At 38.4% G+C, this 25,251-nt stretch overlaps 1 protein-coding gene across 2 annotated transcripts in view; it reads left to right on the top strand.

Moving 5' to 3' along the window:
* The window catches only part of ASPG (asparaginase), a 47,361-nt gene that overhangs the window by 15,235 nt on the left and 6,875 nt on the right, over positions 1-25,251 (top strand). For both annotated transcript variants that reach the window (XM_054161776.1, XM_054161775.1), the window contains exons 7-13: positions 5,698-5,810; positions 7,330-7,515; positions 10,120-10,233; positions 13,301-13,420; positions 14,671-14,766; positions 15,647-15,810; positions 21,552-21,638. In XM_054161776.1, the coding sequence (XP_054017751.1) occupies positions 5,698-5,810; positions 7,330-7,515; positions 10,120-10,233; positions 13,301-13,420; positions 14,671-14,766; positions 15,647-15,810; positions 21,552-21,638 (880 nt within the window). The remainder of the gene's footprint in view (positions 1-5,697; positions 5,811-7,329; positions 7,516-10,119; positions 10,234-13,300; positions 13,421-14,670; positions 14,767-15,646; positions 15,811-21,551; positions 21,639-25,251) is intronic.

Below are 25,251 nucleotides of genomic sequence, written 5' to 3'. Positions count from 1 at the left end.
GCTTCAACAGACTCTCTGTTTGATGCATGTGATTGTTAAGATCTTTTACCAGACATTTTGAATCTGTCTAAATTGCAATCACACTGAAAAGAACAGAGTATGTGCTGTGTGATGTTGGTGTTTTGGTTTTTTTCCTCAGACTTACTCAGACTCCCAGTAATTTCTGTGTCTTGATTTTTAAGGAGGGGGAAAATGGCATCAAGATTTCAGTGCCTATTTGCAAAGTCATTAACACACAGATGTCTGTTCTTGGATAAATGGTACCCTGTCTTTGGGAGGGGAGAAAAGAGACACATTTGGAACCTAGTCAAATGAGGAGTTGACAGGAAAAAAGTTTAGAATTATGTAAACTACTTTTGGAGAGGCTGGGAATGTTTTGAAGGAGTAGAACTTGGTGATGGTCTAAAAAAGGGAACAGAAGGAGGTTTCCAAACTAAGGGCAATTAGTGGCAGTAGTTGATGTAGCTCTGTGCCATTCTGAATGGTTTCTACTAGTAGAAAGACATTGTACAATTTGGAAAAATAAACTTTTCCTTTCCAGCTAATGAGTGGGAGTTCCTTAACAAAGTTTCACGATCTGAGTGATGTGTTTATAGCAGCCAGATACAAAGTGAGAAAGCCTGGGAATACAGTAGTGGTCTGTAAGACATCTCTCAGGTAATGCTGTTGTGTTACTGTGCCATGGTATCTGAAATGAACAGAAGTGCTGTCAGTTGATTGTTGCAGTTGATGGGGGAGAATCTCCTTTCTTAGGGTTTTATAACTGTATCAAATAGGGTATAAATAAATTCTGTTTACTGGCTGATCAATGGTGAAATCAAGCTGCAAATTGCATGCTATTTCTCTCTTGGATTTGAATGAACTGTTTTGTGATTTCTTGCCTATAGAAAAAGAAGAAAGTTAAGTACTTCCCCTGACCCATTTTGGTTCCCATTATCTTTTCAGTAGAATGCCCCTTTGAGATCAGTGGGGATTTCTGACTTAAAAACTAATGGTGTGATAAGCTCTCTTTTTATTTGATTATTGATAGTTGATTACCCAGTTAGAGTAGCATCACTTACCTGAGATGACAGTGTCAGTATTGAAGGATTGTTTGGCTTTGAGAAAACATAGAGTATGGGTAATCTACTAGTGCTGCTTTATTTTGTCCAAAGTAATTGTGTGAAACATTACTGTCTCTCTTGAGTTTGCTTGTACAATCCTTATCCTCATAAGTTTTCAGGGAGACAAGGAACCACTTTGGCTTTTATAAACCAAACAAATCTAACATCTTATAACTTTTTTTGTTCCCATATGACTTTGTGTAATATTTCCTAATCCTCTCTAGATGCAGCTCTCTTCATAATTTATTTTAGCCATTTTTCACCTTGTTGGCTCTTCAGGTGAGGCCCTCAGTGTGGATATCTGATCTCATCAAATGACTGTGTTCTTGACCCCATCCTTAACTGCTAGAAACACCTAAGAGTCCCATTATCCAGGTTTATATGAGCAAGTTTGTCAGCTTCCTCAAGAATTTCAGTTTAGTGCAAGAAATTCCTGTAAGAAGTAAGAAATTGTAACTTCCTCTCAAGATGAAACCCAGTGCCAGTGTTGGGTTTTTTTTCAACTGAAACAGAAATCCCTATATGAAATGGGCAATATAAAACAAAAAAAAATTCTAAAATCTTAAATAAGATTTCTCCCATATTTTGAAAACAGAAGAGAGGAGGACTGTTTCTCATGACATGTAAAGAGTCTCAGTATATTTCATAACTGATTACCCTCCTCTGTTCTCAATTGCTCTAATGAAGCAAATGTGACACTTGCATTGTTATTATGGCTGGACTTTCTTCATCACACATGCGTGTAACTCCTGGGAGTGGTGCACATGTACAGGACGGTATGAGGCCTTTTGGGGCTCCTCTACTCACCAGGCTCATTAGAGAGAAGTTAATTGTCACTGGCCATGTCTGTGTCTTGCTTGGCAGTTTTGGTTATCTATAGTAAAAAGCTCAAGTCATTTATATTTTAGGGCAAATGCCTGTGCTCTTCACTGAAGTGCTTTTTGGGCCTCCCCACCCCCACCCCAAGCAGGCATGTTGAGTCTTGCAACACCACCATTCAATTTAAATATCCATTTCAAAAGGTGTGTGTGGATTGTTTTATAACAAACTACCAAAAAAGGGGGTCTATGTTTGCTGCCCTTCTTCAGGAATTTGCACTCATGGGCTAGCCTGTGCTCCCCACCCCTTGGATGCCACTGTGAATTGTAATGAACACTGGGGCAGCTTATATAATGGCAGGGCTTGCCCATAGCCCTGCAGAGAATGATGAGAAGAAAGTATTGCTGTTTGTCTGGAGCTCTGCAGTCACAAAAAGCTGTATTTCTTGTTTGATTTCATAACTCAGAGTTCAGCCACCACTCCTAAGGGAGGTGTCGCTCTTAGTTATAAGTTAAAACCTGCATTGTGGCACAGGGCATAGCGGGGTTGTGCTGCTTGCTAGACTGTGTGGAGCTGCTCCTTGTTTTTTATTTTCAGTCAGGTTGATGTTTTTTGTTCTACACTAGCCCTATAACCACAGTTCTGTGTGTGAGAATAAAGCTGAATAAGACAAATATGTGGGTTTAGAGATGTTATTTTAAATGCTGTAGTGCTTGGTAAGGAGGGGGAGATTGGGAACAGCAGAGTATTGTTTGTGATGGTTTTGTTTGGAAGAATAAACAAAAGGCCCTAATATCTTGAACACAGTCTCCTTCAAGAATGCAATATTTTCTATCCCAGGCCACTTTGGATACACTATATAAATAGCCATTACCTCTTTGTTTTATGTATATTGCTTTAAAAACTTTCTGGTCTGCAACATGAGTAGCTATTTTACATTTGTTCCTCAGCTTTGTATCAATATTTACATGATGCGGGACACCATAACAGCTAAACTCTTTACAAGAAAAGGCCATCCAAGTCAGAACAGGTTACTGTTTTTCCTGTGCCAAAACTGAATATCCTTAATTAGTCACTCTAATCCATAGGATAAAAAAATCTCTTATGAACACCAATATATGCATTTTTTTATATTTCTCCTGCTTATGTATGAATTTCTTACTTAAGAACTGTGATTCTTAGTATTTTGTTGGTTTGGTGTGGTTTTTATTTAAGAAAAAAGATTGCTGTGTATGACCATAGGCTGCAAGACAGATATTTTATTCATTATAATATAGATGCTTGAACTTAGCTATGTGACAGAAATATTCTTCCTGTTTAGGAATGTAATCTTTGAGATGGAGGATGAAGAGTGTGTTCTAAATTTCTTTTTCCCCTGTGTGTTCTGCTTCAGTTACAACAGTTCTGAATAAATCTGAGATGAAGTCAGGCTCTAATGTGTGTTTGTCTTTGGCTCTTGCATCACACTTGCCTTTTGTTCTGCTTTTTGGACTCATTTGTCTAATGGAAAACTGACATCTGTGGAGCCTGCAGTACCAAGCATGTTACGTAGGCTGACAAGGTTCATGACCAAAAGAGTTTTAACTCAGGGACAATCTTTAGTTAATTCCTTTTTTTAAAAATACAATTTGGAATTACATCACTGCACTATGTCTACATGCATCACATTTATCTTGAAGATAAGACATTATTTGGTATTGTGTGCTCCAAGTGTACAGGTATAGGCCTGGTCTAGGTCTGACTTCTGAACCTATCCTCTGATCTCTCTCCTTGGTCTGCTACCTTTGGCAGTATATTAGTGATCCATGTCAAAGCAGGTTTCCTCAGTTCATTCTTCAAGTTTGTTGCAGGCATTAGGGATGCTAATAGATGCCAAACATAAGAGACTCCTAGCTTGTGGAGGATAAAGAAAAGAAAGCTCTCATACAATTTTATTGCCATCCCTTCTTACAGAGGAGGCTGCTTGTGAAGAATTAATCTTGTTTAGAAGGTTGAAAGGATTTGCTATATTGCTGAGCACTGCTGCTTAAAGCACAGTGCTCATGAGTGGACATGGTTAGCCAGGCTTTAAGCAGAACAAATGTACAGCATTCTGCACTCACCTGTGTAACTCCTGCAAGTCTCTAACTTGCTCTGGAAAGCTAATGGAGGCCTTTAAGAGCTGCTTGGCTAACTACTAAATCCAGCCAGGTGGTTTAAGTTCCATTCAAGCCAGCTTAACACAAAGAAAGGGACTGTAGAAACTATCTATATTTCTATTCTGCTATTCCCAGGGCATTAGGAATCAATGTGCTGAAGCATGGCTGATTGGACAAATGCGATGCCAAGCCACCTGAGGCCTGTTTAACAATGTGTGGTACTTTTTTGAGAAAGAACATACAGAGGCTCTAGGTGCTAAGATGGAATAACAATGAGAAAGTTCATAAAGTCTTATAGTGTTAGTCTTATAGGTGGCTGCTATTTCTGTCCCAACTTAATGGATTATGTAGTTTTTAGTATCTCTGTAGTGGGGCAAGGGAGCAGGTTTTAGTGGCAGCTTTTGAATGTACTCTTTGGCTGGCTGCTGATTCTAAGAGATTGCAGCAGTAATTGGTGTGAATAACTCTCCTCGTGGCTGAGAGCAAGTCAGATTTATGCATGCAGATCTTTTATCTGTCTTGCTGCTTGAGAGTTTCTCCAAAATCTAAAAAGCTTAAATTGTAATGGGAAAACGAGTAGCTTTATGGCATGGTCTGCATTCACTGAAGCATGACTCTTTGAGCTTTTGGCTGCTGTTTGTTAAACCTATTCACTGCCTTGTAGGAGCCATCAGCATAACCAGTGCTACCCAACTACACTGAAGTAGTGTAATTTTGAAATCAATAATGCATGACTTGGCTTCTAATAATGCAACACAAACAATTAGTTAAACAGCTGGCTTCTGGCTCTAAATGTATAATCGGAGTTAATTGAATCCTTGCTATTTTATTTAATTGTTAGTAACTACCTAATAAACTCTGGAGGTGATTAGTGGCAATAGTAACTGCATTTGTCATCTCTTACATCTGGGAAGATGAAGGTCTGTTTTCTAAACATGAATCCAGACTGGTATCTGGCCAGCTATGTAACAATGAAGTTTGGGTCAGTGTGTGACAAGTAAATATTGCACCTATGCTAGATTTGCACAAGATGCTGCTGGTTGAGACTCTGTGAGCACTCTGAACTGGGAAAGCTGGCATTAACAGGACATGTTCTGCATGTGAACTGATCAGGTCTAGAACTCAGATGCTTTTTACAGCTATCAGACTTCTATTTTTAAGAGATTCAGAGAGGTACACAGTTTTGTGTCTGATAGATCATCCTGGTCAGTAATTGTCATTTAATTAAAGTATCTATTTTGGAAATCTTTGCTAAAAAATGCTATTAAACTGAAGCAAGCATACATGTTAAATATCTCCTTGAAGTGCACTAACATAGAAATACTGATGAGTAATACTGATGCATCTTGGAATCTAGACTATTTTGGAGTTAAAGTGAAAATATAACACAGTTGAGCCTGCCTGAAGTATAGCTTTGAAGATGTATTTTGGGGCATCTAACAAATAAGGTGTGTTGGATCAGCTGCTGTCGCTGCTGTCTTAAATGTGTCTTAATTTCCTCTTCTCAAAAATACTGTCTTTCATGAATGCCCTACATAAGAAACAGTTTTAAAGACAATGTTGTAAATGCACAGTGTTACAAGTGTATTTATTATTATAACTTAATATTAAATTTAAAAGGCCATCTTTCTAAACAGTAAACTGGGAAACGGTGTGGAGAGCCAATACCAAAAAGAAATTTCGAGTTCACACCAATATGAACAGGAATGTTGGGCTTCTGAGAATCTTCCCAGGAATCACTGCTGCTGCTGTAAGTTTCACCACTTCATTTTGGAAAAGGGGTGAGATGATGCTCAAAAACTTGATTAGTGAGTTGAAGTAGGGTAGCAGTATTGTTTGTAGTAGTGGTTGGGGTTTTGGAGGGAAGGGAAAGGATCTATGTCCTTCTGATCAATGTTTTTTGGAATATCAGAGCATTCAAAGACTATTTTTGATATGCCATAAGCTATTGATAAAGGTTTTTCAAATATCATTTGTCTAAACCACCTGTGTTTTGAAACTTAAAATTAATTTCTTATCAGGGCTCATAAATAGGTCAAACGTGCTTTTCCAGACAGGTGCAGCAGGCTAGAGTGACCATGGAAATGCTCTCTTGCTGCATATTGAGACACATTAATAACTATCTTGTCAAAGAATACACAATATGATGGGTGGAGAGAAGTCTATTTCTGCAACTCATGCTTCTTTTTTAAGGTTCATTTTGTTGCACACTGGTGGTTAACATGACCCTCAGCATTCATACAGAGCTGAAACTGAGAATTGGGATTTTTTTGCCTTCTGAAATTATTTTGCAGAACTACAGTTTTAGGTAGATATGTCTTTATGGTTTTGTCTAATACTAGCTCCATTAAACTGACAGGTCTTTTGTGGCTGTTGCCATCTTAAATTGAATCCAGTAGTTTAAGTGGCACTCCTCAATTATACTATCATTCTTTTTAGGTGGCTATGAACAGATGGAAAGGCAGAGGGGTGGTATATTTGCAATAAAACTCCAACTGCAGTTAGCCTCATGGGGGGTTGCAGCGTATTGCATTTAGCATATGTGATCAGCAAGGAAATGTCTAGGTTGTTTAAAATACATCTATCTAGGAAGAGGACTTTGCTAGGCATTCTCTTACAGTGAGGCACAACAGCAACCTCATTAACAACTGGCCCAGAATATAGTAGTGCCTCTTCCTTTTTTTGACTGCATTAAGTTAAATCAATGGGGTTTTGAGTTGAAAAACTACAGGTTTCATTAGAATGTTCTTTCCTAAAACCTGAGATACTCTCTCATAGGCAGACATTTGTTAATAAAGCTCTTTGCTAAAGTAACCTGTCTGGGCAAGGTGGGCATTTTCATCTCAATTAATAATTCTGCATTTATTTCATAAGGGTAAATCTACCTTTTTGTTCTGCTGTGGTACTATGGTATAGCCAGTTAACAGCACTTTTTCCCACTGAGGTCATGACTGTAGAAAATAGCAAATATTTCAAATCGATCCCTTTTAGGAATTTTAAAGGAAACTACACAGTGAAATTTACTTTCTTTTTTCCTTTCACCCTTTTTTCATTTGTCCTTCCTCCTTCTTCAATAATATGCTACATTTTGGAAGCAGGGAGCACAGAAGGGCATGAGAAAATTGTAAACCATGAGAACCTGTAAGACTAGAACAAGAATAGACCATTTTAAACTCTGTGCCATACATTAAAATCTTAATGTGAGTTAAACACACTTATCTCTCCCCCCACTCCCTCCTCCCCCCACTTCCCTTTTTATTATTAAACAGGTCAAAGCATTTCTTCAGCCTCCAATTGAGGGCATTGTACTTGAAACTTATGGAAGCGGCAATGCCCCAAACAACAGAGAAGACTTGCTGGAAGAACTGAAGAAAGCAGCTGAACGAAAAGTAGTGATTCTAAACTGTACCCAGTGCTTACGAGGGGCTGTTAAAACAGTCTACGCGACAGGGCAGGTGAGGACTGTGCAATGATTTCAGACTCTACTGCTGTGCAAAAGAATCGTCCCACTGATACAAATTGATTATGTACTTCTAGTAGTCCCAATACATAAAACCAGATTTATTTAATGTATGCAAGGAAGAGTCTGTCTTGCTGAATGGAAATCTGTTGTGTTCAACCCATGAAGGCTAGCTTAAAGCAGGCTTTGTGTAGATACTATTCAGGGCATTTTGTATTGAGTTTCTTAATTGTGTATTGAGACATGGCTTCACTGGGACTAATAACTCCAAGTCATGTAAGAGGATGTGTTGCATATAGTAGTGTGAAGGAAGCTGGTTTAACTGGCCTTTATAAAAAGGCTACCCACTAAGTAGCTAAGAAGCACTGCCAGAGGATGATTCATCCCCCTGTTTTAGACACCTGGTTTTGTTGGGAGCAAACACCCGTCTGGCAGAGCCAGCCTCTTCATTGACTGTAAGGCAACCTAGATAATCTAGTCTGGTGCTGGAACCTGCCTCTTTAGTATTGGTTTTGACACGGCTTTAGATTTTATTTGCTTCAGAATCTCATAGTCTGCTATGAGGAGAAAGAAAAGGAGACTGTAAGATTTTCTTTCCACCTCTTCAGTATCCAAATTCAATGTTTTCTGAATTGGATAGTCATTTGGATATTGGTAAAGCTTTTGCTTAACATAATGGTTATGTTTTGAAAAATAGTAACGCTTACAAAGATCCTGTGCTCTGTAGCAAATACAGTAAGAATACATAGACTATATAGAAGACTTCGCACGAAGGGAAGAAAGCAGTAAAGTCAATAGAAAACATCAAACATACTTGAAAAAACAATAAGAAAATGTGATTTTCTGATTAAAGTGAACTGCTAAAATGCATGGAAAGAAGAACATTTCCCTCTTCCCCCCTGTCCCCCCATACTCTGGCCAAAAGATTGTCCTAGTAGACACCACTAAAATGGCTTTTGGTGCTCTGATCCAGACTGTTGATATGCTGAACTGAAAAATTCTGCTCTGGTCTTACCAAGTGACTGTAAGGCTGTGTGGCAATGTGTGCACTTTTGAGTCCCATTTTTTTATATGCAGCATGTATTATGTTGCTTCACCATCTATTGATGGAGGCTGCCTTATTTTCTTGGCATCTTTTGAGGAAAATGCATACAGAGCCAAGTTCTGTGAAATTACTTCATTGTTTCATAAAAAGCTGCTTGTGTATCATGGGTGAAATCTTGCAGATTGCTGTATTGTTAACTTTACTTTGTTTTTTCTTTAAATAAAATCTTCTGCAGACCTTTTCATATGGCTATGCCATTTTTTACTCATTCAAGCTAGCCAGGTGGGTCAGCTGAGTCCCTGGTTGCCCTTGAAGTGTTCGTTTTAATTAACTTAATGTCTGCCCTCTCATCCATCTGCACAGTTGAAACTTAAAGTTGAGGGGGCTTTAGGTATAGGAAGGAATCTGGGAAATCTCTTCCTCCTCTTCTTTCTCAAACCTGCTGAAAGAACTCTAGCTGTTCTTTGGCTAGCTCTGCAATACAGAAAGTACTTCTTACCTTATTTGTAGTGTTTTCTCATGGCACTCTTAAAAACGTTATTCTGAGTCTCTTGGAGGTGGTTAATGAGCTGATTAAGGCCTTATATCTTGTTAAAAATATTAGTTAAGCTACAAAAAGCTTCAAAGTTGAAGTTTATATACAAGGTATTTAAAGTAAAATGCAGTGTAAAGAGCCTTCTGCAGGATGCTTAAGTGTAAGACGTCATATTTTGGCAAAGATGAAGATCTGTGGTTTAGAGAAGCCCAAGTATTTGCCCAGGTACAATTCAGTGACAAGAGATCTGAAATCTCCTTTGTCTTTGTCTCTTGCTTACTGTATATTTATGGGGCTTGCTGACCATAGCAAAGATCTTTCTGCTTTTAGCTTTGGTTCAGATAGTTGGGGTTTGGTTTTTTGTGGTGTTTTTTCACTTGGTTTTGGTGTTTGTTTGTTGGTTTGGTTTGGTTTTTTAACTACCAGAATGGTAGTTTTCAATTGTTCTTGTCAGAACTGTATAAATTACATATTTTAGTTGTACATTGTAAATCTTACACTGCTAGTGCAGCCTGAAAGGATCTTGAAAACACTCCTGCTGTGAGCAAAATGTAGTGCTGGAATTCATCCAAAGTAATGCCCCATTAAAGAATGGTAAATATGTCTGTGTGAGAACAGCCTACTTGGCAATGTTCAATATGCCACTGGGTTAAAACAGTAACTGCAGCTTTTCAATAAAGGGAATCTGACAACTCCGCAGACAGCTTGTATGGAAATTGTAACCTTGCCCTGTAGCATAGTAAGTGACCATGGAAAGCGTTTGAGTGAATTCTTCAATGTTATTGCATGAAGAGGAATTTAAAATAAAAGTCATCTTTATTTTGCTGTTTCTAGTATTTGTTTGGTATTTGATAACTAAAATTACAAAAATTACAGTGGCAGTAGGAGGAGCAAGAGAGTGGAGGCATGGCTGCGTACTGCATTCTGTGTAGCTGCTCATTATTCTTACATGTTTTTAATTCATGCACGTATTTCAGAATGCTATGCTAACTGGAAGCATTACTCTTTTTTTTATTCAGACTCTTGCTGATGTTGGAGTGATTCCTGGAGGTGATATGACACCAGAGGCAGCCCTGGCAAAACTGTCATACACTCTCAGCAAGAGTAAGCTTAGCTGGGAGGAGAAAAGGCAGGTAAATATTTCAGTGTGACCTTGAATGGCTTTAACTTTCTCATCTACTGTGCTAACTTCTTGTGGTAGTTTCAGGCTACGCCTGGAAAATTTTCCACAGATCATTCACAGAAAGCAGTAGAATGTAAATAAATCGCCATTGAGTGTAAAAAGGAAAATGATGATAAGCTCTGAATAATCCCATTGGACAGAATGTGAACGTTACATGTTTTTTCCTTAAAGAAGGTACTGTCAGGCAAATGAACATATGTAGACTGGAAGAGAAGAGTTCTCTGCATAAGTCAGGTGAAGACCGTGACTGAGCCACAAAAATACCAGATTTAAATGGTAGTAGTCTACCTTGGACATTTCTGTGATAAAACCCTATATGTGGAAATTCACATAGGAGACAGAATCTCAGCTCTACTGAAGTCAGCAGAGATCTTGTCATTGATCTTAATGTAGTAAAGATTTTATCCAAGACTCATTCACATAAGGCTAATTCTGAAAATTAATATTGCCTAGAGCTTCTTCCTTTACAGTGTTACTCATGGTGGTGTTAGATTTTTGTTTCTTGAGAAAGAGATACATTTTACAGGCATGAAAAATGGAGGATTGTTATATGAACCATTTCCAATTTTAAAATCACAACACCTTACTGTTCCTTGGTGCTTAATCAAAGCTTTTTTCCCCAAAAATGATATATTTTGTGTATCATGTTCCTTTTATACAACTAACATAGCTCTGAGTTAGATAGGGGAGCAATAATCTGCAGGAATGCATGTGTTTCTATGCTTGTATGTAGTGAAATCATAATCCTGACACTCTGGGAGATTACATCATGATGAGTCACTCTAGACTTAAGCACTGCATGTACATGTGCAATTTATGATGGTATTTTGGTTTTATTAAAACAGAAATTTGGCCTTTATTTCATGCTCAATATCTTCCAGTCAGTTAAGGCAAACATATTTGGATACCTATGAGCCTAAGTACTACTTACCATGCTTAGAGTTTCAGACTTTGAGCTTTCAGTTGTTTGCTGAAGCCCCAAGTCTGAAAAATGAGAGGAGGAAAAGCTGCATGTTTCTTTTGATGAGGATGGCAAGGGCATACTCTGTGCAAGACCATGCTTGACAGGTGACAGTGCTGTGTGAAGAGTATTACATGCATTTATGTATATACGTTTTAGAAACAGGCTCTTCACTGATGCCCCTTTGATACACTCACTGACACTGGATCAGACGTATACTAGCCTTTGTTTTTTTTAATGCAGACTTTAATCTTCTTACACAGAGGATTATTTGACCTGAGACAGGAGAAACTTTCCCAGCTGGCTTCCTGCCTAAATGTCTGAGTTAAAACTTAATTTGAGGTACAGTTTGCTGATGTGAGATAGCTCAGCAGGTGAGGACTTGGTGATAGCTCATTTTATGTACATAAGGTACTCCTGCATCTTCACATGCTGCCCTTCAGAATGTGCTGCACAGTGTTTTGGTGGTGGTGCTGGGACCTCTCTTATATGCTTTGAAAAACAAAATAACTCTTGCAATGTCTTTGAGTTAAGCAGGACCGATTTTCTCATTTGACTCATTGTACAGACCCACAAACAATTGTGTTGGCACAACTAAAGGAGCAGCACACTGCATTGCCTGGGCAGGAATGAATGGTAGAGGCCAGGAGAAGAAGAAAGCCTGGAAATATGTTGTCTGTGGCAATATCTTCAGCTAAACATATCACCAAACAATAGTCTCCCAAGAGACGAAAGCTCTCCTGAAGCTGGCGTGGTTATTTTAGGATTCTCTTTCAACACGAAGAAGCAAGGAATGTGCCCCCAGACACATGCAAATGGCTGCAGAGCTGGTAGGACTGAGTAAGGCATGTAGGGCTTTGCACTGGGTGCATTTAGCACAGGTGCCAATTGCTAAGGTAACCTGTACAAAGCAATGATCTCAACCTGTCAAACTCTAGAAGTGCGCCAAAGCAGTTGATATCCTCTGAGTTGCAGGTAGCTGGGACTATTCCAGCAGACAGCTACAAGTGTTGTCAGCACTGGGAGTTTTGTGTTGTTGGGTTTTTGGTGGTGGTGGTGGGTTTGGTTTGGGTTTTTTTTGTTGTTGTTGTTGTTGTTTTAATAAAGGGCATGCCTAGACATAAGTAAACCTGGGGCATTCCTCTTTCCAACATCACATCTGTTTCTTACGAACTTTCACAATCGTGCATTTAAAATTTCTAATTGAAATAACTACATGCTTTATAGCTGCATCAGCAACCTTTGGTGAAACAGTGCCAGTATGTAGAATTGTCAGAAATCAGGAAAGCAGTTCCTTAATAACTGGCTTCTCTGTCTGTTCTCCAGGTTACCCAGAACCTGTCTTTTGGAATATTTTCACTTCTTTATTGCCATACTCAAGCACATTCTACATAGGATTTGACTGACTTTTTGGTTTGTTTTTTTTGTTCCTGGTTAAGTTGGATGCGCCCATCCTGCAACCTGTTAGATGCCTGATTTAATACTGAATGACTGGTACTACTGTAGATTCTGCATTTAAAGCTGGCTCTATGGCCAGATTTTAAGAACAGCTAATGAAGCTGTTTGAAAATCTATCAAAATACATGATCATCCACAGGCAGCACTGAGCTTTGTTTTGAGGCCTATGTACACTGTCTGTGTAGGAGTTCTGAGGTTTGGGAATGCTAGCAAAAGGCAGCATTTCAGAATATTCTGGTTTTCTGCCTCACTCTGCTAATTATTCACTATCTTTGCCTTTTTAAGTAGGCTGCAGCTTACCCCACTAGGAAACTTTTGTCTGCATACTCCAAAAATTGGGGTGTTTTGTTATGTGCTTATTTTGGTTTCTTTACTTCGGAAGAAAATTTTAATTGCCTGTCTCTGTTTTTCCCTCCTTTTGTCTTTTCAAAATTGCAATCTTCATGGGACAGTAACTATTTCTTTAATCTTTTGTCTGCATTCAATTAGTTTCCATAATTCCCCCCAAACAATTTTCTAACTTCATCCTAAGTTTTTTTTATTAAACTACTACAGTATTTTTCTCTCCTAACAAAGGATTTGATTGCTTGTTTTTCAGATGCTGAGTGAGAATCTAAGAGGAGAAATGACTGTTGTACCTAGAGGAGCCAAGATCTCGCTGAGAGATAGCAAGTTTATTCAAGTGATTGCCAAATCTCTAAGTATCAGCAGCAAGGAGGTATATTCTTAAATATTTAAAATTGAACTGATGTAAAGCTGTAAAGTCAATAAAATGAACCTGGCTTAAAGATGAACAGCAAAGCTGAAAAGGAAATGGAACATTGGACCTTCTTTATTATTCTTTTTTTAGTACAGTGCCACAGCTAACCAGTTGGGTTAGGGAGAAAGGACACAATCACAAACATAACATTAAAATGTTTTTTAATTAAAAACATACCAAGTTTTTTTCCCCTGTCTTTGTAGCTCCATCTTGAGTTTATTTTCTTGTCTGTCTGGTTGCAATAGCAAGTCTGAGACAGACAGTTGCTGTAATTCAGGGTATCAGTGATATAAAAAAGTGCTTTGTATTTTTGCGGTCAAATATATTGACAGTTTGGAGCAATCCAAATTATAATGGGTAAAAAAGCTTCATTGTACATGCACTTCCAGAAGGCTGATACTGAGGAAGCACTGTACAAGCTTGGTGCCATGGTTCAGTTGATTAGATAGTGTTGGATGATAGGTTGGCCTCAATAATCTGAAAGGTCTTTTCCAACCTGGTTCATTCCATTCCATTCCATTCCATTCCATTCCATTCCATTCCATTCCATTCCATTCCATTCCATTCCATTCCATTCCATTCCATTCCATTCGTAATTTGTGGTGTTTAGTATTAGTCCTTCCCAACTAGAAAAATCGGAACACACAGTATTTGTTGTAAGGTAGAAGCATTTGCTTTTCTTTTGGCTTGGTTTCAAGGAAGATGGGATTTTCAGTAGCTAATGAATACTGAATGTGTGATTCTTTAGTATGTGTGGGAAATGGGAGAATATTTAGGAGGCCTATAGGTCTTGTCAGTGAAGGTTTGGAAGTACAGGTTACACAGTTAACTGAGGAATCACATAAATAAAGTTGAGCCAATCTTGAGGAGACTGGACTATATGTTTTTTTCCAACTCGTACCAGCACTGTTTCACTTACTGTACTGATGTGTAACTGTGGCAGCAGAGAGATGGCAATTTGTGCATGCACCATAAATGATATATAGAGAGATCGGGTAATTATAGTGATGCCAGGGAGGATGTGAGACCAACAAACTTTAAAATAAGCATGAAGCGTCTTTCCTTCCAAAAATTAAGTGCTACCATTTTTTAATATCCAAATGACTAATTTGGAAACTCAAAGTTGGGGCAATGGTTTTTATGATTTGGACATCATTGACCTTAGATGCAAGGATGATATTAAATGTTTAATTTTATTTGTTTTTCAGGAGTTAGAAGCTGTAAGAGATGTTTTAATTCCACCTTTGGCTTGTGCTGCAGCTAAACTGGGTGACATAGATGCTCTAAGAGCCATAGCAGAAATGGTAATGTAAAAAATAACAGTTTGTACAAAATAAGTGATTTTTAAATAGGGACATGTGTGATGGGAGGAAGCCATGCTCACTGGGAAGCAACTACCTAAGTCTTATGATCAAGGTGCTTTGACTAATACAATTTGTTTCTAGGCTCCTCAGTCTTTGCCTTTCAAAACTGGTACGTTTTTTCCCCTACCTGGTTCTCAACTGTTTACATTTTCTTTTGAACTGTGAAAATACAGGTAAATTAAAATGCAAGTTCTTATCTGCTAACTTTGGAACACTTTAAAATGGTTTGTGCTGCTTTCTTTCATTTAGCTTTCTTTATGCATATTCATAATATCTACCTTTTGGATGTAAATCTGTTGCAATTCAAAAGAAGAATTGAAAATGCTATTTATACAAAACACAGTGCAGTGCTAATTCAGGGTTTGGTCTCTCCCCATAGCTGTAGATTGGGTTATACCTGAAATAAGAAGCAGGCATTTCCCTGTATCATCTTATACACTTCCCCACCCCCCTCTTTGCTTGGTATATCCTACTCTTGAAACTTGGGTAATTAGTCTCAAGAAAGGATTAATATGTCTTGAAAATACCAAAGTAAAGCAACTAAAATTGGCAGACTATAGGCACAAAGTTATGGTACAGCATACTGGAAAAGAGAGCATATCCAAAGGGTCTGCAATAAGAATATATGTGCAGGGGAACATGCAGAAGGCAGAATAAATATCTCTTTGTGCTAAAACAACAGTGCAAGATAAACTTTAAATTGACAAGCTTAAGACTTTGGTGGCAGAATTAAAACATAGTGTGTGCGTCTGCTGTTGTACCAACAACTCAATGTGTAGTCGTCGTCTTTTCAGCATGTGAAGGGTCTGTTCTTTTGCAGGGTGGAAACTTGAGCTGTGGAGACTATGATGGCCGAACTCCACTTCATATTGCAGCCTCTGAAGGGCATTTACCATTAGTTGAGTACTTGTTGACATCTGGTGCCACTGTTTATGCTAGAGACAGATACGGATCTACCCCACTGATGAACGCGATCAAGTTCAGGTAACACCACTCTATGTAAAGTTTATAAACCATTTTGGATTTAAAGTCCATCCCTGTGTTTTGGTCTTTTTATGTCTCAGCAGTCATATGTAAATGTTAGCTTCATTTCAAAGGATGTGACTCACCTAAATTAATTTTTAAAAAATAATATTAAATGAAAGCAAACAAGCTGGTATGCATGCAGAGTTTTAGCATAAAGTAACTTGTGACTGCTTTCTCACCAAGACTTCTTCCCCTGATTTCAGGGCTTCACTCTTTGTTACGAGGTTTCCTTATAAAATAGAGCCAAAGTGATTACTCCTTTTGACTGTCAGAAGTGAGTGCAGGACCAAGGGTTGTCTGTTCTTTCTACCTTCCCCTTTTTCCATCAAGACCAGACTGTTTCAGTTGGTACAAAATACACCAGTAGGTTGTCATGTTTTAATCTTTCCCTTCCACCAGTGCTTTCCTGAGTCTCTTGCTGGGTGACTTTTTAAAATTTATTTATTGTTTTTATTATTTTTTTTCCTTCCACCCACTCATAATTATATGGAATAGCTGCATGGCTCTGCCTGCTTTGTGGATTTCCTCTTCCTGTTGTTCTGTATGTCAGCAGTTCTTGAATGGTGGTCATGGACATGCAATTTACTGGTCTTCTCCGTGTTGTATAGTTCTGAGGAATGGCTGTAGTACAGAACTTAAAACTTATCAGTTATCAAAATTTAATTTAAAAATACTTACTTTCTATAGCCTGGGAATTCATAGAGCCATTGGTCTTCTAACATGTTACAAACTGCATGCCCTAATCTCTCCTTGTTTCTTTGATCCACTTTCAGCTCCTTATCTCATACTCAGTCTGTATAATGGCAGGAGAGAACCTCTTTTCTGTAAAGGAGCTTGGAGTTCATAGATTTCCCCATCATGATCATCATGGATGTCTGTCCCCAGATATTCCCAGAGCTTTCTAATGTTGACAAGTTCACCTGGTCTGTCAGGCTGGAATTAGCTCCCTGGGAGGTCTGACAGTCTGATTTTGCATTGGCTGCAGGAGCAACTTGGAAGGTTTTTTTCTGTCTGGAAGACCAAATGTAGAAAGCGCAACAGACTCTATTCACCTAAGACCTGAAGTCCTGAGTGGCCACACTGTGCAATTGCCGTACCTACTGCACAGTCCTTTATAGCTTTGTAGTTGTTGCTTTATCTCAGGAATATATAAGCCCTTCAGTGGCAAACCCTGAAAGACTTAAAGCAAAAACAAGCCCAACAGCAAATCAAACAAATAACCTCGCAGTTGAATACAGGTGGCTCTGGTCCAATGTGAGAAAATGCTAAAGCATTAGATACCATTAGATGTTCCTGCAAATCAGGCACCTACTTTTTTTTTGCCGCACCCATCTACCGCCTGAGGAATTTCACATGAGCTTGTTGTTTGGATTCCTCAGCATTGCCACTCCTGCATTAGACTCCTACTATGACTCTTAAGCTCTTTAAAACTGCACACCCATTTTGATAGAGGGAATTGTAAAAGGAAACTGCACCATAACCATTTTCAGTTTCTCTTTTTGTTTCTACCATTGGAATGAGAGTAAGAGTTGACTTAGAACTAATCTCATAAATGTGTGTACATGATCTGCTGTGTACTCACACTGCATTTCACACTGATTCGCGCATAAAGGGGTATGGTAAAGATCAGACAGCTGCGTATGTGCGTAATTGGATACACACTAAAAAAGACTCCTGCTACAGAAATATTTAAGTTCTATTTATTAAACATCTTTATGCTGAAAGTGAAGAGATTATCCTGATGCAGTGTACAAAGTGGCAGAGAGGGAAAGGGAAAACTGATCTTAATTGAGCACTCAATGCTTTAAACTGCTTAGTATTGTAACTTTCTCAGTTTTACTGAATATTGCATCAGCCTAATCCCATTTTATGAGAATTAATATGTGTTTAATTGACATTTAACTGCAGTACAGTAGCAACTCATCTTAAATATAGCTTTCTTCCAGTTTTTTATATCACATTTCTCAGTGGTTTGCCTTTTAACCTAGCATGAAAATGTATGTAATGATGACTGATTTCTCTTCTCCATTTAATAATTTGTAAGGGCGATGAGGAATTATGTCTTTTCATAAAAGCTTCCTAACATAGCACTGTCAGCTGGTGGACTAGCAACTTGATCTGTGTCAATGATAGATTTTTTTAAATTCTTTTCTTCTTTTTTACTTTAAGTGGCTGTTTCTGTTTGTTTAGATGGTAAAATGTAGAGTCCCCTTCTAAATAAGAAATAAACTACTGCATTTCCACTTCTTCCTTTGTAACTCTGCAACTTGTATGTAGTCTCATTCACTTCATGCATGAAGCTAAACAGACCACTGTTAATGTAGGCCAGTTGCTTGACATATCAAAATTAGTAGCATTCCTTTAACTTCTTAGAGTGCCCTCAAGGGATAATTCATTTTCAAAACAATAGAATAATATTTTTTTTATAATAGAAACTCTCCAAGCAGGAAAATGTCTTGAATAAAAATGGTGTATATTTTATGTAATAAAAACACTTCCATTTACTTGTAGAGCAGTGGTAAAAGGTTGAAAATGGGGAGCTGCTCATACGGTGCTGTGAGAACATCAGATTAGAGGCAGTAAAATCACCTCCCACATAAATATGAATTTAAATATTTGATATTTCGCAAGGTTACATTTACATTATTTCAGGAAATCTAAGGCAGAGTGAAAATCTAGCAACCACTGGCTCTGGAAGTGCACTGAAGCCTGTTCTTACACTATTTGAGCATAAAATTCCCACTGATACCATGTAGAAAACCAAACAAGTGAAACTAAGCTGATTCTGCCATAACCATTCCAGCTGCTAGAGGAGCAAGTATTAAAAAGAATGAAGCCAGTCAAGTTTGGATACACATTACACCTGCATTTCTTTAAAGAGGTGGTGGAAGGTGTGCACCCTAAGGCCCCAGTCCTGCAAACTCTTACATGTGTGTTAATTTCACATGTGTGATTCATCCCTTTTGAAGTTGATTCACTTACTAAGTGTCTGCCAAGGCCTAGGATGATATGTACTGTATGGCACCTTGATTCCTGTGAATCCAGCGCCCTCACAAACTGGTAAAAGTTTAGATGTCTTAATCTGTAACTCAGGATGTGCTCAGAGCAGTGAGTGTTGAAGACCAAACTGAATCATTTTGCTATTAACCCATTAAAATATGGATTCAATATGTTGTGCTATCAATAATGGAATCTAGCAAGGAGGAGACACTAGAAACACTTTCGGTCTGTTTGGGTTTTTCATTCAGAGAGCAGATAAATGACAGTGGTTGTATTGAAACGCTAACTGAAGTAACATATGCAAAATAGCATTGTTTCTTTAGCCTATGTCCAACCAAAAGCCATAGTTTGGTAACAGAGTGAGCTAAGAAGAGAGAGACCCAGGAAGAGTTCATGGGGGACAACAGCTCCTCAAATGTTTGCTTATCAGATGGGCCTAAAGTGGACAAGCAGCTCTGCAACTCAGGCTAACATGATGGTATTGGCCTTTCCTCCTCACTTTAAACTTTCATTGTCCAGCAGTTGCTCTCTTCCTGGTTTTGCGCTGTCACCTCAGGACAGGAATAGAACTCACACTGTTTCCAAGGTCATTGCTCATGACATGAGCTGAACTTCAGTTAAACTGTGACCCTTCTGAGGCTTTTGTAAAACCACAGGAGAGCAGTGCTTAAAGGAACAACTTCTGAAGACAAGTACCTCTCAAGTGCCGAAGACATAACTCAGAAATTCACAGCCAGTCTCTTGAAATATGAATAATGCTCTTTGTGGTAGGTACAAGACAGCAGAAGTGGTACTCTGGATAGGGCTTAAGTTTCTGCAGAATGTAGATATAATTTAGGTGCAAGTAGGAACAAGCTGTAGTGCAACTTATGTGCCACATAGTTTTCATATTGAGTGATGGGAAGGTAAGAAGTGGTCAGTTTTCTTACAGTACCAAATTTGGCACTTTGAAGTTATACATTATTATTATTTGTCCCTATTCTTCCACTCTCTTACCCTTCCCTTAACAAGCAGTGGTATACAACACTTAAAACACATCCTCTATACTGAGAAACATGATTTTGAATTAATCCCATTCATTGGGACATTGCACTTTTATTTAGAAAGGTTTTATTCTAGGCATTGTTAGTTTCATTGCTTCATTGCTTAAAGATTTATTTCAAACAACCCCTTTCCTTACTTAAATTTGCTGTATGAAATGTGGGGTAAATGGCCCCCAAATCTGTCTGTGAAAGATTATAGAGTCCCACTCAGAGCAGTAATGGCTGTGTGTTGTAAGTGGGACATGAAGTGCTCTGAAGGGAATCTTACTGCCAGAAGGGAGTAAACAGTTGCAGAAGGGGGAAAGAAAAGCCTGGCTGCTGGAATCCAGAGATGGGGACTTCAGAGAAGGAGCACACTGAGGGAAGATACATTGCATGCTTTACTGCATTTTGTCTTTTAGTGCTGTTCCATAGCATAGCTTTAATTTTAAAAAGCATTAGTTTAATGCTGTGATTTTGAGTATAAGGTGGGAAATGAGAAATAATCCAGGACAGCTGTTGGAGGGTAAGCAAACACTCCCCATCTTCAGTCCTGATACCCAATGTGAGCTAGAGTGAACCAAAATGTTCTACTTTAATCTATTTTTCAGTCAACTTTCTTTTCAGCTAATTACTATCCTGCTTAAGATTGAAATAAAAATTTTATAGATGCAGAATTCATTCTTCCCCACAGATTGAAAACCAGAAAGCTGCGCCATTTTATGATGCTTGTGGATGACTAGCCATGACATAAAGGACCCACCTGAGAAAATATTTCAGATAACTGAACAAACTTGCAGCATGTGCTGTTCCAGCAGAGCTTTGCCATGAAGGAAAGAAATGTTTTTTGGGTGTTTGGCTGTCAATTGAAACAAAGTGCAGTTGAAAAAAAAATGAAATCTGTCTGATTAGGTTTATTCTATGTTGGATAAAGGAAGATGATTTCTTTTAGTTCGTAAATTAAGATCTTATACAAAACATATAAGCTTACATAGGCTTAATATGAATAATAGTGAAATAATTTCTAAAATGGAAAGGCACATGGGTACCTCCAAGAAAATGCAAGTGATTAAGCATAACAAGTATGTGAGCTTATCTTTTAGAAATAATTAGTTAATAAAGATGAGATTTTAGGTAATGGGCTGGGAAAAGGTGTGTTTTCATGGGAGGTTCATAATGATTCTTACCACACTTTTGAAGCCCTAAAAAATATGATCAGCTTCTACATTAACCTAAGATTCAGCACATATCTGCAAGATACTAGTTTTATTTGACTGATATAGATGAGCATTGTATTCTGTAAAATGCAGGAATGATGCTATGTAGTATATGTTGTCACCATTTGCATGTATTTCAGTCACTAATTTCAAGTGTTCATTTAAGCTAGGACTAAGGTAGAGCCAGAAATTCTTTGAAGAGAATCATTGTCAGAGGCAAAGTTAATACTTTCATGAGATTAGTATGTGAATGATTTTTTTTGGCAGAGGGCAGATCTTTTTATTACATCTGTCACCTTGGAGAAGATTCATTGGTTCTGTGATGGTGGTGAATGCTGACTGCTTATGTGTATGCATAATATGGGAAAAAACCTCAATGTGGGGGGAAAAAAAACTACCGCTCAAAATATTTTCTCTGTTTTCTTTTTTTCTCCCCCACCCCCCTATTCCTTACATATAGGCACATGCAAGTGATTAATTTGTTACGAGAAACAGGAGCACACCTTTCAAGCCATGACTTGGAGAACATTGGAACAATACTCTGCAGGTAAATGTGATATAAGGTGAGGTGGCCCTAAGATTGGGGTGGAGTGGGATGATTTTTCAGAAGAGACTCTCAGCATGTATACACCTTCAAAGAAACATTTGGGTCCCTGGCACAAGACAGTGATTTCTGTGCTGGACTAATAATAAGGAAACAAGTGAAGTGATGAAATTAAGAATCAACAGCAGCAACTCAAGAGAGCTTCAAAGTAGAGAGAATTGTGGGATAACTGAACTGAAAGCAAATACGCCCCATTTTTCCCAAGCACTTTCACCAAAGAAGGATGAAGAGGAAGCTGTGCAAGGTGTGATTTAATACCATCTCTGAGACCAAAGCTGCACACAGTGCATCTTTTTTTTTTAATTTTCTTGAAATCCACTTTTTGCTCATATGGGAATGGCTTCTACTCTAATTAACATATAGCAGTGTTCCTAAAAATAACTAAATAAATAGACAAATAGGTTTAACCTCAAAACTTTTGAACAACTGCTCAACATCTCTACATACCCTTAAATAGAATCCTCTGTTATAGCTATTTTTCCATACAGTTGCTTTTTATATGTGAGGTGTTTTAATTATATCATCATATATTTATAAAAAGTGGCTCAGTTGGTAGCTCATAAGACCCTTGAAGGTCATGAGTTCAAGCCTGCTAGTGGGCAGTAGTGTCCTCCCTACTCCAGTCATGAGGTCTGTGGTGACAGGTTGGACTCGATGATCTTTGAGGTCTCTTCCAACCTTAGTGATACTGAATATTATGAAAATAAATAAATGCTTGATTTCCCACCCCACCCACCCCACCCCGTACTGGTCCCAAATTGCAAATTACTCTGAAAATTGTAAGGGAGTTTAATATATTTCCTAAAATTACTTACAATTTTTACTTCATTTATTATTCTTTTTTCAAAAAAAACACCAAACCAACCACAGAAAAACCACCCCTGAGTACTGGCTTTTATATCAGGACTTGACAGGAAACCATGAGACTCACAGAGAATAGCCAGTGCTGCATATTGTCTGCAATACTATAAGATCAAGGTAAAGCTTATGTGTGGTCTCTGTGGTGGCTGGAATCTGTCTTCTGAGTAGTTTTGGACTCAGTAAATACTATCTGGAGTGTTTCCGTTGCTGTAACACCCTTAGAGGAGATCGGGTAATAACACTTCTACTATGAAGTTAAAACATGGGCTTCTCAGGACAATTCAAGTGGTAGGACAGAACAAACCCCTTGGTTTACATAGTTTCCATAAGCCTAGAAGGCAGGAGGAGTGGCTTAGGGAAGGACACTCACTGCAAATAAATTGGCTTCCTACTTAGCTCTGCTGCCTCATGCAGAACCAGTTTGGCTAGCTGACCTGGCACTACTATGTGTGTGTTGTCCCCTCCAAAAATAAAAAATATTAAAAAAGGAAAAAAGAGCATGAGTCCTTTAAACAAAAAAAAAAACGGTTCTAATGCTGTTCCATCATTTAAAAGAGGAATATTGACCCTTCATCTGTAATTCATGCTCTCCTGTTTTTCCAAGATGGTATTTTGTTAAACATAAGATATCTTAAACTTGCATTGGTAGTAATAAGTTTAGTATAAAAACAACAGATCTTCCAGATCAATTGCAGGAGTGCCCTTGTGTCCAGAGGCCGAGTGAGGACTCGGCATGGAGTGATATACTCAGGGTAGGAGGCTCTCCCACCTTGGTACAGGTCAGGAGCCAGGGCTCTGGCTCTCTGCTGGCTGGTGGCTGGAGTAGTGGCTGGGGGCACACCCACTGACAGCCATCACTGCATGGCCTGTATCAGGAGCACAGTCAGCCTGAGGCAGCAGTCAGGCTTCAAAACAGTGCCTAAGTGTCTGTGAATGGTGGCTCTTCCTTACACTGCTTATGCAGAGCTGAAGGGCTTGCTTTCCTCTTGCAGTTCTAGAGGGCCTGAGTCTTTTGCATCAAAGTGGACTTTTTCCATAGAGCATTACTCAGATGTCTAAAAGTTATTAAATCTGAGGTACTGGTGTTTGTCCTCCTGCCAGAATGTCTCAGATACTTTTGGAGTATCCTCAGATGACCTGACTGATACACTAATTTTTCCAGCATGCTCAGACTCACCTCTCTGTCCTACCTCTTACCTCTGCCTTTTGAGCCTTCTCTTTGCAGGCACTGGCACCTTCATGACAGTCAGTGTGTTCACACGTTCAAGCTGTTTGAAGAACACTGTTTACAGTATCTTTACTCTAATTTGGGCTATTTTCCTACATGTATCTTGTAACGTGCTGCAATTTGTATCAGTCTGAATTTATCACCAAAGCAATAAGTGAACTTCCTGGGGTTTAGAAGGACAAAGCTACTTACTTTCTGAAAAGCTCTGAGATCCTGCACTTAGCTAAGAACATTTTTGTCCCATGCAGTTCTCTCTGAATTAGAAGCTATAATCAAGTTTCCCCCCTTGCTACTTACTTCCTCAAACAAAATGGCTTTCATAAAAGACCGTGAACAGGGATTTTTGTGTTCTAATACTGTTGCCTCAGCTTCCTTCTGTTTAGACTCATGATTTTAGAATAGAATAGTTCAGTTGGAAGATTTTGGAGATAAAATAAATGTGCTCCTTTGGCATTAGTGATGTTTGAGAGGGAAAGAAATACCAGCCACAAATGAAGAACTGAGAGCTGAGGAGTATCAGCAGGAACTCTTATGTAGAAAGTGGAGATAACACATAAGTGAAGCCAAGATGCCTTAGTTATTAAATTCTTCATGGTTTCATTTGCTGGTTTTTGTTTTTTTCAGGAAGTGAGAGGTGTTAGTCTGCTTTTTTAAATCACTTTGTTGATGTTTGGTATCTGGTTCGTGGCTTTATTTTGAACTGAGAAAGATCTCAGTGTTAGTAATCTGTTAACAATGTCAGAATCTCTTCTCATGTTGCAGTAGTATTGTCATCTGTCTGCAAAACAAAACAATGATGAGATAAATTAGGACATGTAGACATTCTGAAGGCTTGTCAAGTTCTGGGGTTGGTAAACAGTAGCTTTGTGTGTTTTTGAAAAGACGAATGCCTGTATAGAAGGCATTGAGATGTTCTGTTCAAGTCTGTACTTCACAAAATTAAATAGTGGCATAAAGCCAAACCAGCTTTCTCTTTCATAGTCTTAGATTTCATAAAATGATATGATATAATATACAAGGGTGAAGCATTTAAAAACCAGCAACTCTGAGAACAAGATGCCTCTTCAATCTAACATAAACTTGAGGGGGAAGGCTGGAGAAGGAAGGATAAATACGACTCTACAGGAATTAGGAATAAGCTATCTTTCAAAGAAGTCTGTCACCATTGAGAGAGATGTGGTGACACTAGCTAAGAACAGCACTCCAAAATGTGTTCAAGATAGAACAAACCATGCCTTGTGCTGGACTTTCAACTTGGTTTTTGCAGATTGTGATTTTTTTAATTTTTTTGTTTTTAAATCTCTTCTGTCAGGTTGAATAATATGCCTTTAAAACAGATTTTTTTTTTCTAATAACTTTATATGGACAGCATTAAAGGAGAATTGCTGAAAAAGCAGAGCTTTGCAGCCCTAGGAGACATAAAATCCTAATGCCTGAGGAAAAAAGGAGGAAATCCCAAGGTATCAT

Source organism: Dryobates pubescens, chromosome 5 (genome assembly GCF_014839835.1).
Source record: "Dryobates pubescens isolate bDryPub1 chromosome 5, bDryPub1.pri, whole genome shotgun sequence".
Classification (NCBI taxonomy): Eukaryota; Metazoa; Chordata; class Aves; order Piciformes; family Picidae; genus Dryobates; species Dryobates pubescens.
This window is presented reverse-complemented; position numbering and strand designations above follow the sequence as displayed.